Source organism: Loxodonta africana, chromosome 1, assembly GCF_030014295.1.
Source record: "Loxodonta africana isolate mLoxAfr1 chromosome 1, mLoxAfr1.hap2, whole genome shotgun sequence".
Taxonomy (NCBI): Eukaryota; Metazoa; Chordata; class Mammalia; order Proboscidea; family Elephantidae; genus Loxodonta; species Loxodonta africana.
The window spans coordinates 98,813,299-98,827,267 of record NC_087342.1 but is presented as its reverse complement, the minus strand read 5'-3'; the positions used below and the strand labels follow the sequence as shown (position 1 = coordinate 98,827,267).

General features: G+C 51.8%; 1 protein-coding gene across 3 annotated transcripts in view; it reads left to right on the top strand.

Moving 5' to 3' along the window:
* CPNE5 (copine 5) overlaps positions 1-13,969 on the top strand; it is a 140,052-nt gene that overhangs the window by 15,820 nt on the left and 110,263 nt on the right. The window contains exon 1 of one of the 3 annotated variants that reach the window (XM_003403939.4): positions 13,627-13,809. The exons of the other annotated variants lie outside the window; for them this stretch is intronic. Coding sequence (XP_003403987.1) covers positions 13,715-13,809 — 95 coding nt within the window. The 5' untranslated portion in view covers positions 13,627-13,714. Of the gene's footprint in view, positions 1-13,626; positions 13,810-13,969 lie in introns of those variants that run through there. 3 annotated transcript variants of the gene reach the window in all.

Below are 13,969 nucleotides of genomic sequence, written 5' to 3'. Positions count from 1 at the left end.
GGTGTGCACAGATCACTCATTTCGGTCACACCACAGATAGATCCAGAAGGAGAGGGAGAAGGCAAGAATTGGTTTATAACTTAGATGGAGATTAATGAGGGCCTTCGGGAGCTAATTGAGAGAGAGAGGGGAGATAGCACTTTGGTGGGATGGGAAAGAGATTCTGCACTTTTTGGAGCAAGCTTGAGGGCAGACAAGCCAAGGAAAGAGACCTTGAGACCAGTGACCCTGGGATGGATGAGGAGAAGTTTGGCCCCCAGACTGTAAGGTGTTCAACCCCCAAAGGCCCTAGCCCAGTGCTTCTCAAACTTCACTGTGTGCAGGAATCACCTGTTAAAATGCACATTCTCGTGCACGTTTGGGCAGAGATTCTACATTTCTAGCCAGCTCCCAGGAGAGGGTGACTGCTGGTCCATGGGCCACAGTGAATAGCAAAGTCCCAGAGCGATGTTTATCTACCATGAAACTGGGGAGGAGGATTTTTCCATTCAAAGCATAGGATAAGCTTTAACGGCTTCTGGCTTTGACAGCTAGGGTGGAGCTTTAGGCATCAGTGCTTTTCTGATCCCAATTTAGTGCCCTGTGGACATCAGACTGGTATGTGGCACTATGATCCCTTTGTGGGCACCAGAGTGGATAAGATCGTGCGGCCAAGAGACATTGCAGGAAATGCAGGGAAAGTGTCATCAGCAAGTATGACATTGGAGGTGCTTTGGAACTACGCTGCCGGCGTCTGGATCCCAGCTCCACCACTTACCAGCTGTGTGAACTGGAGCAAGATTCTTCAGCTACCCTGTGTCTCAGTTTCCTCAACTAGGGGATCATGACTCCAACCTCAAGGTGCCGTTGTGAAGATTAAATGAGCTACTACAGGTAAAGTATAAAGAACAGTGCCTGGCATTCAGAAAACACTCAGATGCCAGCAATCGTTACTGCCGGTGGCTCTTGAACCCACCATATGCCTCTCCCGCCTCTTCATCCGCATCATATCAACGAACTGAGCCCACACAGCATCTTCCTGCTGGAATCAAGACAAAGCTCAGAGCAAGGACCTTGTCTTCCCTATGTGAGTCCCCTCAGCACCTTGCACAGTGCTTTGAGGTTATTGCTGGGTGAATCAAATAAATTATCCTCCATCAGGAAAACACTGAGATCCCTTTGCAGAAATAGCTGGACCCCAAGTCTCTAAACCCAAGCTTCAGCTGGCATGGCAGCAAACACTTTTTTCGACTAAGCCCCCTGGAAGCCCTCAGTTTGATTTATTTTTGGATTGTATCTCTAGGAGACGTCAAAATAGCTTTCCCCACGCAAGGGAAATGATTCTCACCCCCAAATCCTCAAGCCAATCAGCCATCAGTGTGGCCCCTTCTGGCACCACGTTCACTGCAACATGGGGAGGAGGAAGAAATGAAAAGCGCATTTGTTTAGGTGACTGCTTATAAAGCATTCCTAGCCTCAGCGTCCTGTTGTCTATAGAGGGGTTACTACTTAGGTAAGTATCAGGTGTGGGGATCTTTCAGCAACATTCTTTTATAGAAGAGATCGAAGTCAGGGCCTCACTCTAAGGTTGCTTGGTCTGGTTTAGAAATTGGGACCCCCTGTTCTCCAATCGGAAACCCTGGTGGCGTAGTGGTTAATTGCTACGGCTGCTAACCAAAGGGTCGGCAGTTCAAATCCGCCAGGTGCTCCTTGGAAACTCTACGAGGCAGTTCTGCTGTGTCCTGTAGGGTCGCTATGAGTCGGAATCGACTCGATGGCACTGGGTGGGTTCTCCAAACAGGTAGTTCACATCCCTGACTGTACCTGGAACACACGTGGCCTCTGTGGGCACAGGGATGAGGCCTTGGTGTGACCTTGGGCAAATCACTTTACTTCTGGAACTCGGCTTCCTCATTCATCAAGCCGGTATTTGAACTAGGCCCCTTTTAGCCCTAGCTTTCTGAATCTAGGTCGTTCTCAGAAGATTCCTTCAGTGGCCAAGCTTCTAGCTAGCATGCTATTTTGGAGATTTGCCACTAGAGGCCACTATGAACACAGTTTAGACTTGCAGCTTCCTCAGAAGACAGAAGCCTGCCAACGCCTTTCACGATTTTACTAAGCCATGCCTGCCACCCTTGGATGTGGAAAACCAGCAACTGCTCAGACTGTGAGGGGCAGAACTGAGATGTCAGCATGGCACCAAAAGGGCTAGGAATGTGCTCTCTGGTGCAGGCCAGTCAGCCCTCTTTCTCATCTACTGGACCAGATGGAAGCCGCCATGCATCATAAGGTTCAAAGAGCCCTTGTGACTGGGCCTTGGTTCTGTAGCCTTATAAAGAGCCACTTCCTTCTTAGCTGTTTAAAATCCTGCTTTACAGAAAGGGCCACATGAACCAGAGACTACATCCTGAGACCGGAAGAACTAGATGGTGCCCAGCTACAACTGATGACTGCCCTGACAGGGAACACAACAGAGAACCCCTGAGGGAGCAGGAGAGCAGTGAGATGCAGACCCCAAATTCCAATAAAAAGAGCAGACTTAATGGTCTGACTGAGACTAGAAGGACCCCGGTGGTCATGGCCCCCAGACCTTCTGTTGGCCCAGGACAGGAACCATTCCCAAAGCCAACTCTTCAGACATGGCTTGGACTGGACAATGGGTTGGAGAGGGATGCTGATAAGGAGTGAGCTTCTTGGATCATGTGGACACTTGAGACTGTTGGCATCTCTTGCCTGGAGAGGAGATGAGAGGGTGGAGGGGATTAGAAGCTGGTGAAATGGACACAAAAAGAGTGAGTGGAGGGAGAAAGCGGGCTGTCTCATTAGGGGGAGAATAACTGGGAGTGTGTAGCAAGGTGTTTATGGGTTTTTGTGTGAGAGACTGACTTGATTTGTAAACTTTCACTTAAAGCACAATAAAAATTATATTAAAAAAAATCTTCTTTACAGTTTCATTCATTCATTCAACAAGCAATTTCAGGGCCCCTTTTGTATACCAGCAACCCTGGTGGCGTAGCGGTTAAGAGCTATGGCTGCTAACCAAAAGGTCAGCAGTTGAAATCTACCAGGCACTCCTTGGAAACCCTATGGGGCTGTTCTACCCTGTCCTATAGGGTCCCTATGAGTCAGAATCAACTTGACGGCACTGGGGTATGGGTTTATACACCCAGCCCTAAGTCTAGTTTATTAATGCCAGCTGCCTAGCAAATAATTTCATAGAACCAGAGAAAATCAACTATAAGGAACCTTAGGAAAAAAAAATGTTATTGTTGGCCCTTCTATATTCCATGGCAGAAGCTTCGTTGTGTGTTTTTCTCTCAATCCCCAAAACCAGCTTCTATAGTTGACATATATACCCATTTCTAGATAAGCAAACTGAGGACCAAAGGCATAGAGCACAGAACCCTGTACACAGTGAACAACTCCGACCTGGGGAGTTCTGATTCTCAGTTCAGCCCATTTCCTATTTCCACCTTGGACATACAGAGAGATGAAATGCAGAAAAAGAGAATGATCTGGTTGCAGGGCAGGGGTTAACAGAACCTGAAGCCCCTGCCGCTCAGGTGGGATGTCTAACCTGAGTGCTCCATCCTACAGCATCCCCAGCCTCAGCTGTCTGCAGGCTCCTTCCAGGCCTGCCCAGGCAGCAGGAGGGAGGGAGCGCAAATGACCCTAATCAGTATGTTTATTGGATCATAACTGTATTAGCCTCACCACTCAGCTAATCTCGTAGAAATCACTTTCCTCTCAGTGAAGGCTCCATTAAAAGCTGCTGCCCCTTGTACCTGCGAGGAAGCTCTGGCACAGCAGAAGCAGTGGGGGAAGAGGGAGAAGCAATATTTCTACTTCCTCGTTACACTGGTGGGGAGAATGTCCATTTCACATTCACTGTATAAGAAAAGCCCCCAAAGGAGAGAGAATCCAAGGTTCACAGTTGTCTTTGGCAACATTCAGCTCTAAAAGAAAATGTTCCCTTTGTGACTCCCTGTTTGAAAGCATTTGTGATACTGTTTAAGATAAAACAAGAAAAGGGAACTAACTCTTGTTTGGGGAACTTACTGGGTGCCAAGTGCTTTACACATTTACCGTCGCACTTAATCTTGCAGACCTGCAAACAAGGCATTGAAATGTCCATTTCATGGGTGAGGAAGCAGCCTGAGTAACTGGCTCCACATCGTGTGGGTAGCCCTTGGCAGGGCTGAGATCCAAGCCCGGTGTCTGCCTCTCTCCTCTGTCACACTCTGAATCCCCAAATCCCTCACAAAGGGAGGGTTTCCTTACAATTATTTGCCCCCTTGTCCCTGTAATTCAAGAAATGTGGACACTGGTTTTCAAGCTGGGACTGGTCATCTCACAGCCTTCTCTGTCCCTCAGTTTTTCCATCTGTAGGATGAGGAGCCCAGACAATGGTTTGTGAACCCCCCCCAGTCCAAACTTCTTTGATTTTATGATGGTGCTTTTCTTCCAGGTTGCTCCCAGCACATCCTCATCTAATTGGATTATTACCATCTCTGGAGAAGGTGGTGGTACAGGTTTTTATTATCCCATTTTTAAGCTGGGAGTAGAGATACAATGAAGGGTTCAAGGTCACAACAAGTGAAAAGGACCCAGCACTCTGCCTCCAGCCCCTGGGTGAGGGGGTGGGCGGGCAGGCAGCCCCCGAGAAGAAGCTGTCAGCAGCGGCTCCAGAACCTTGACACCTGAGCCAGCACCCAGGCTCCTGATAGAATTATCAGAGAACTGGGGAACAAATACTTCCCGTAATCAAGGCAACTTTTCTTAGCCAGGGGTGGAGGAGGCAAGATGTGAAGTGTGTCTGATGAGCTTCTCTCTCAGCGCGGGGCCCAGAGTTAAGAAAATGTGGGGAAATCACAGCAGGAGAGCTGGAGAGGCAGGCAGGAGCGCTCAGGCAGGGCCACAAGGACTCCAGCTGCCGCACAAACCCAGACTGGTGGCATTTGGTGCACATTTCGGGTGACTTTCAGCAGCCAGGCAGAAAAATACAGGCAGCTTGGCATGAAAATGAATTTAAAGCTTAAAAAAAAAAAAAGTGTTTCACTCTCAGTGGCTTTCCGGCCACAACAGTATAGGTACAGCCCTGGGAGATGGCTAGGAGCAGGAGTGACGGAGGACCTGGAGGGGGGAGGGGGGTAAAATGACAGCCCCTGAACATCCATCAGCCTGAGAAGGCAGAGAGGCCTGTGGTCTGGCAACAGCCCCTCACAGCAGCAGGGGCAGAGGAGAAATGAAAACGGGCTCTAGGAACAGAATTGGGAGGCTTCCCAGGTGAAATCCAGGCCTGAGCATGTCCACCAGGAAGGCATCAAGTGTGTTAGTGGGAGATTGGGACCTCAGGGAGAGACATCATTTGCTTTTAAGCTTCTGAAGAAATGTGAGATGCTCAAAGAAGAGGAAATTGGCTTCTGTCAAGTGGAGAGAGTTCAGGAGGCCTAAGAGCAGACTGGCTGACTGAGGGTGATGTATTCAGTGAAATTAAGACCAGCGAAAAGAGAGGCTGAAGCCTGAGAAAGACCAGGCTGTGGAGGATCAAGGTGAAAAGACATGGTCCCTGCCTTCAGAACATGCCCCCTGCTAAGGGGGGAGAGGAGAAAAAAAAAAAAATCTACCAAAGTATTTTGGAGGTTCAGTGGATGGAGAAACTCAGTCTCATTGGAGGAATCCAGGCTGGCTTCTTGGAAGAGATGGTACCTGAAAATGAGTTGGATTGGGGTCTGGCAGAGGCAACATTCTGTCAGAGGCAATGGCAGGAGGAAAGGGCCGGGGCAGCTCAGCACGGCCAGCCTGGTTGGGTATAAAAACACGATAGTGAGCTGGGGAGATGGAAGGTCACTTTGGCCCTTATTGTGGAAGGCCCAGGGATGGCACGTTTGCATTTATCAGTCAACGGAAAATTAAGGAGACTATCCCTGACCTCAAGGGAGCTGAGGTGAAAGAAGAAAGGAACCAGGAGATTCTAGTTCTAATTATAGTTCCTATTAGCTTTTGTCTCTAAAAAAAACCGGTTGCCGTCCAGTAGGTTCCGACTCATGGTGACCCACGTGTGTCAGAGTAGAATGGTGCTCCAAGAAGCTTTCAATGGCCGACTTCTCAAAAGTACATCACCAAGGCTTTCTTTCCAGCCACCTCTGGGTGGACTCGAACCTCCAACTTTTCTGTCAGCAGCAGAGCAAGTTAACTGCACTACCCAGGTTTTATCTCTTATTGCTGCTTATTGGCAAAACCTCGGACTAGTTTCTTTCCGTCTCTAGGCCCTGTCTGGGATGGTTGGTGGAAGGAGTAGATGTTTCAGTGGGGAGGAGTGGACTTTGCATTCAGACATTTGAGGAACTGAGCAAAGTCTACTGTATGCCAGGCACTGTCCTAGGGGCTGGGGATGTGACAGTGAAAGACACTTGCCCACGTGAAGCTTATGTCCTAGGAGACTGACCAGGATAGTGCTATGAAGAAAAATAAAGGCGAAACAAGAGTAACAAGACATGCATGTTAGGTAGTGTGGCCAGGAGAGCCTCCCTGAGGAGGGCATTGAGGCAGAGACCTGAATGCCCTGAGGGAATGAGTCAATGCATATACCCACGGGGAGACTGTTGCAGGCTGAGAGAAGGGCAGGTACAAAGATCCTGAGACAGGAGCTTAGGGGCCAGTAAAGAGGCCAGTGTGGCTGGAATGGGGTCAGTGAGGGGATAGAACAAGGAGATGAAGTCAGAGAGGTCACGGGGAGGGGAGAAGGTAGATCGTGTAGCCCAGTAAGCCCTTTGGCTCTTCGCAGAGTGAGATGGAAGCAATGAAAAGGTGTTGAGCAGCACAATCTGACTGGTTTTAAGTGAAACCCCTGGCTGGTGTGAAGAGTCCAGTTTCTATACTGTAAGGGGCAGGGAGGCCTCCCTCACTTGGAAAGCAGGTGTGGCTGGAAGGAAGAGGAGGGCAAGAGGAGGGAGAGATGAAGCCAGTGCCCACTGGGCTGCAGACAGATGCCAGGGTGGGTTGGAGTCGGAAGTGGATCCTACTGGCCCCCGATCAGAAGGGCCCTGGGGCATCCCTTTGCCCACATGAGGCATGGACTAAGCTGCCTGGTGAGAGGTCTGGTGAGAGGCAGAAGGGAGGGGCAGAGTGGGGCTCTGGTGGGAAGGTGGGGCATTTGGCAGGGAGACTACCACCCTTCAGGAGGAATGGGGGCTTGTCTGCAGTGGGAAGGCTGGAGGCATGGAGAGCCCATGGCTGGCTTCTTACCTCTTCCTCTACCCTCTTACTCAACAGCATGGCCTCCCTCCACACCATTCTCAGGCAGGCCCTCACTGGTCTGGCAGACCAGGCCCCATTGTTATCGTTGGAGTTTCTTGCAGAGGGAATAGCCAGGTAACCTTGAATAAAAGAAGGGGTCTAACCTAGATGATCTCCAACCAAGACCCCTTCTAGCATTTCTGCTAATGGATGGAATCAGACACTACATCTCCCCTGCCTCCTTACTGCCATGGTGGTTTCAGGTTCCTGTCATACTCTCTGTCTTTCCATCTCTCCCTGGGGCTGCCACGTGTAGTGGCGGAGGGTGTTCACTGCACAAGGACATCCAGCCAAGGGAGTGAGTAGGGGCTCAAATCCAGCCCATACTCTGCTCAACAGGCTGTGTGCCCTGCCTGGCTCAGGGTTGCCTTAACCCAGAGTAAAGATCACTTTTTCTAGTTTGTTCTAAGGTACGGTACAGGCAGCTCATTCGTCCCTGTCCCACATACACTCCCTCCTCCACGTCTCTTTTCTCCTACCCTCCCCAGCCTCCAATGGGGATCAGAGGGCAGCGTTTACAAAGTGCCTGGCGGGAGGGCAGCAGCTGCAACATCTGTGAGAAGCGCTGCCTCCCAAGGCCTGTGGTGCTTTTCCTCTCCTTATCAATGCTGCAAGTTGCCTCCCGAAATTGCTCTGCCATCATTAACACCAAGGATTAGGTCAAATGAGAGCGTGTTTGCAGTCTTGGATGGCAAAGGCAAAATGCTGATGCTGGTTATTCCATTTCTTATGGGCATGGCCTGTTCCGTGCTTGCAGTTTTTAATCAGGGGGACGAGCGACGGGAACATGGCAGGTGAGCCAGGGCTGCAGTTGGTTCTAATCCTGTTGCCAGGCTCAGACAGCACATTTGCAGCTCCTACAGTCCTAATGGCCAGCTTGCCTGGATATCACAAGTGACCTTGGCTACTGGGCACTATCATATTCCTCAAAGAAGGAATGACCGACCCATCGAATGGCAAAGCCAGTGGTCTGCTTTGGAACCAATACAAAAGCAATGTATTGGAGCAGAGATTGTGAGCATTTCATCCTGGGTCCAATCAGCAAGTTTTGTGTTCTGGGGCTCACTGGTGAGCCGTGCAGCTGAGGGGCCAGTCTTTCAGACCACCCCTCCTCCAGCGCCCTCTCTGAAATGTGTCTGTGCCTATTGGAGGCCACAACCCATCACCTTGCATTGTGGCCTCTTGCCTCCCTGGCCTCATCTTCTACCTCTGCCACCCTCACCTTCTGCTCCAGGCACACCAGCTTTCCTGAATACGGGCCTCTAGCCGTTACTCATGCCTGTCTCTGGCCAGGAATGCCTTCTCGGGCTTGTCCTCCAGCTAAACATTTGTCTTCTGTAAGCAGCCATTGTTACTGTCAGTGTCCTGTCCCCGTCCCCTTGCCTTTACCACTCCAGAACACTCCAGCCCCCATCCAGCTGCCAGTACTTGCATTTTTTTTGTGCAGCTTTCTCTGGATTCTGGAGCTTGCATTGCCACCCCATGGGGGTCAAGTCAGAAGTGCCCAGGAATTAATGTTCCCCAATACCAGCTCTCACCCAGTGAGCTGATGACTAATGGAAGTTGGCATATACATACACACCCAGCTCCCTCATCTCTCTGGTGGGCTAAGCCTGAGGCACGTTCTACACTGTCTCCCAGAGTTCCCCACTGGGATGGAGCCCCAGTTGCCCACAGTAACTGGCTTGATAATGCACCCTTTATTGGCTGCCTTACCTTCCTTCCCTATCTCACCTCTGCATTCCCCACAGTGTTTCCTTAATCACCCAAATAAACTACTCACATTCAAATCATTGTCTCAGGGTCTGCTTCTGGGGGAACCAAACTAAGACGTCATCCTTCAAGGTCCTGCTCAAGCTTTCTGCAGTGGCCCCTGACCATCTCTCCCTTGTACTAGGGCTTCGAACTGTTTCATTCTGGTTCCACCCTTGAGAATTTACCTTTCCACCTCAGATATATTGAATCATAACCTACGTTATAATAATCACTTGGGGATCTTGTTAAAATGCAGATTCTGATTCTGGGGTGGAAAGGCAAATTCTCAGCCAGGGAAAGAATTGGTTGGAAGCCCTGGTACTCACCCTGGGGGAGAACTCTTGGTCATTCTTCTCTGTTCCCAGGGCCCTCAACAGCACTCCTCATGTTGCAGTGTGGTTTGTCTGTATGTCATGGAGCCCCACTAGCCGGGGAACTCTTTGAGGACAGATGCTATGTCTTTTTTTTCCTCTTTATTCTCTGAGCCTAGGATAGCACCTGACACAGAGCAGGTGCCCAGTAAATTTTTATTTTTTTGCCGAGGAGCCAGCAGTGGAAGTGCAACAACTGAGGGATTAGAGAGAAACAGAGAAGTTCCTGCATCAATGTATAAAGAGACCTGGGGCTGTTACTCCAGCTACTGTTACATTACAAGGTTGCATGGTGGAACTTCAGCCTCATGACTCACCTGCTCAACAACCTGCAATGGCTCCCTATTGGTGTCCTCTCAAACAGGACCTCATTTGGTGATGGTTTTAAAATCCTCCATTGTCTGACCCCATCCTAAGAGGCAGTCAAGCCTCTTGTTCAGAGACAGGCTTTGGTGTCAACTGCCTGGTTCCAAATCCTCACTGTGCCAGTTCCAACTGGGTGATCATGGGCAAGTTACTTAGCCTCTCTAGGCACCAGCTTCCTTATCTGTTAAATGTGGATAACACCGCTTCCCTCCCGTAAATATTTTGAGGATTACAAATCACGCATAGTCTTTGTGAATATACTAAAAGCCACTGAATTACACAATTCAAAATAGCGAATTTTTTAGTATCCAACTAATATCTCAATTTTTAAAAAAATCACACGTGATGTCTGGCCCAGGGTAAACAGTTTGCAAATATAATGGCCCTGGTGGTACAATGGTTAAGTGCTTGGCTGCTAACTGAAATGTTAGCGGCTCTTCTTGTAAGAGACATGGTGATCTGCTGACTTAAAGATTAACCAATAAATTATGGTATATTCACACAATGGAATACTACACATAGATAAAGAACAATGATGAATCCATGAAACATTTCATAACATGGAGGAATCTGGAAGGCATTATGCTGAGAGAAATTAGTCGGTTGTACGAAACCACTATTATAAGAACTCAAGAAATAGTTTAAACAGAGAAGAAAACAGTCTTTGATGGTTACGAGAGTGGGGAGGAAGGGAGGGAGAGGGGTATTCACTATTCAGTTAGTAGACAAGAATTATTTTAGGTGAAGGGAAAGACAACACACAATACAGGAAGGGTCAGCACAACTGGACTAAACCAAAAGCAAAGAAGTTTCCTGAATAAACTGAACACTTCAAGGCCAGTGTAGCAGGGGCAGGGTTTGGGGACCATGGTTTCAGGGGACATCTAAGTCAATTGGCATAACAAAATCTATTAAGAAAACATTCTGCATCCCACTTTGGATAGTGGCGTCTGGGGTCTTAAACACTAGCAAGCAGCCATCTAAGATGCATCAATTGGTCTCAACCCACCTGAAGCAAAGGAGAATGAAGAACATCAAAGACACAAGGTAATTATGAGCCCAAGAGACAGAAAGGGCCACATAAACCAGAGACTACATCAGCCTGAGACCAGAAGAACTAGATGGTGCCCCGCTACAACCGATGCCTGCCCTGATATGGAACACAACAGAGAACCCCTGAGGGAGCAGGAGAGCAGTGGGATGAAGACCTCAAATTCTCGTAAAAAGACCAAACTTAATGGTCTGACTGAGACTAGAAGGATCCTGGAGGTCATGGTCCCCAGACCTTCTGTTAGCCCGAGACAGGTACCATTCCCAAAGCCAACTCTTCAGACAGGGATTGGACTGGACTGTAGGATAGAAAATGATACTGGTGAGAAGTGAGCTTCTTGGATCAAGTAGACATTTGAGACTATGTGGGCAGCTCCTGTCTGGAGGGGAGATGAGAAGGTGGAGGGGGTCAGAAGCTGGCTGAATGGACACAAAAATAGAGGGTGGAGAGAAGGAGTGTGCTGTCTCATTGGGGGAGAGCAACTAGGAGTATATAGCGAGGTGTATATAAATTTTTGTACAAGAGACTGACTTGATTGGTAAACTTTCACTTCAAGTACAAAAAAAATTTAAAAAAAAAAAAAAAAGATTAACCAAAAAAGCCAAATCCTTTGGCAGTGAGTGGTTTCCGGCTCACAGATTACAGCCCAGAAAACCATATGGAGCAGTTCTGCTGTCATATGGGGTCATTATGAGTCAAAATGCACTCCGAGGTACCTAACAAACAGCAATCATTGTTGTCAACCAAGTTTCCCCATAGCCTTAGCACCAGGCCAGATACACAACAGGTGCTGGGTAAATACGAATGGATAACGTCCTCAACAAATAGTGCTGAGTACTGTCTACACAAGCATGTGGAGTGTGTGTGTGTGTAGAGATTCAAACCCCAGTTTTGCATCCCTCAGGAAAGAGGCCCGAATTATTCTCCGTGGACGGAAGGCCTCAGACGCAAACCGATGAGTGGGGCCTCCTGACCCAGCTGCACCGCCTGCTCTGGGCACCCCAGTCCTCTGCCCGGTGTTGGCTGTCCCAGGGGGCAGTACGAGTCCGGCTGATTCTGGGCCATAAGTAAACGGAAAACACTTGTCCCAGGTCGTGGAATGTGTTCTTATGTTTATCTTTAACTCTGACTATATCTGATGTTCTGGGAAATGACTTCAAACAGAATCTTAACGCTTCGCGATAGTCCTGCTGTCAAAGCCAAGGCCTAGAGGGCGTGGCTTTCCCCGTACAGCCTCAGGCTCTTGGCCTCCCCCAGCTCCTCCCCCGGCCCGAAGGCTCGTCCTGCTCCGCTAGGCGGGCGGTGGGCGCTGAAGCCGAGGTTCGGTCTCAACAAACGTTAGACTGAGGCTGAGGACGGGCTGCGGCAGTCCAGGGAGATGCTTCAACTCTGAGATCCCAGGCCCGGGAGGGCGAGGCTGGAGCGGAGTGGGAGTGGGTCGTGACGGTCCTGGCTGGGAGGAGGACCGCCTAAAAGGTGCCTCAAGCCCCCCTCTCCCCAGGGCAGAACCCCAGAGCGCACACAGCAGGGGCCTATTCAGTGCTGGTTGTACAGAAACCCAGGAAGCTCGGGTCGCCCTCCCAGTCTTGTGGTGGAAAATTCTAGACCAGGGAACTGGCTCAGCCGTGTGGTCACGACGGGCAGGGAATGGGGAGGGCGCTGGCTTGTATCTTAGGTGGCTGACTCGGCGTGGCCGGGGCCCGGCGAGAGACAGAGGCGAGATGGGGGCGCGCCCATGCCCCGACCCTGTCTGGCCCTCACTAGGAAACCGAGGCAGCTCCTCCTGGCACTGGGGCTCCCCCCACAAGCTTCCTCAGGAGGAGATTTTTAGTCTGTTTCTAGATTGAGACCCACACCGTGCAGAGGCGCACACTCAGCACAAACCCCAACCCCTGGAGGGTCTCTTTGCGCACGTCCTTCCCCATCCCCGCTCGGCATAGACTCTTCTCAAACGGGCGCCCGCCGCTTGGTTCACACACCTCTTCCCTACCTCCTCCGGTTTGGAGATCCCTGACAGGAGGTGGGGAACCAGCGTAGACCTAGACGCACGGGGCCGGACTATCTCTAGTTGTCTCCCCCAAGGCTCCCGGCATCCGGAGCCGCGTCCCCACGCCCGCCACGCACATATACACACACGCGCGCACACAGACTCACGCTCACACAGACAGACACACACCCGTGCGCAGACCCCGCCCGCGGCCCCGCCCCGGCCCCTGCGGGCGCCCCCTCCGGCGGTCGCGGACCCGGCACGCAGCCCACCCTGGGGGGCGGGAGGCGGCGGCTTCGGAGAGATTTGATTTTCCCACAGCCCGGGTACCCCGGAGCCGGAGCTCGAGCTGAGGAGGTGGCGCTTGCAGCCGCAACCCGAACCCCGCCACCGCCCGCGCTGAGACCCAGCTAGAGGCGGCGCAGCCCCGGCGCTCCCGGCTTTGCGCTGCCCGCGCCGGGCGACCTCCGCAGCCGGCCCCTCATCCTACCTCCAGCCCCACACCCGCCGCCGGGTCTCCCGCGCCCCCCTCTCCCCCCCGCCGCCGTGCGCCCCTCTCCCCGCGCCCCTCTCCACAGCTCCGCGCGCCTCTTCCGCTGCCCTCTCCCTGCGCCCCTCTCTGCCTCTCTCCGCTGAACCCTGTCCCCCTGGGCACCTCGCCACTCACTGCTGGGCCCCCAGCCTCCTCGGCTCGCCGCCCGCGCCCCCTCCTCTCTCCGCGGCCCCCGCTCCCTCCGCCCCCCTCCTCTCTCTCACTTCCCACGCCCCCTCTCCGCGCTCCTCTCTCCTCCCCTTGCTGCCCAGCCCTGGCTCCGGAGTTGGGGGAGAGCCCAGGGCTCTAGTAGCTCCGGAGGAGACGCGAGTCGCGCGGGGTTGAATTATTTGGGGTTGGGGGCCCAGTGGGGGATGGAGCACCCCGAGGACATGGCGTCGCTGGGCGAGTTCGACTCCTTGGCAGGCAGCATCCCGGCCACCAAGGTGGAGATCACCGTGTCCTGCAGGTGAGCCTCCCGCTGGCCGGGTTCCCTCCCCCCCCGCCCCGCCCCTGGACCTGAAGCCCGGCAGCCCCAGTCGCCCCAACCGTCTGCCTCGGCGAGCTCCCTTCTCTCCGGGACGCCCACCTGCCGGTCCGCCAAGAGCCCCTGTCCAACCGAGATTGGC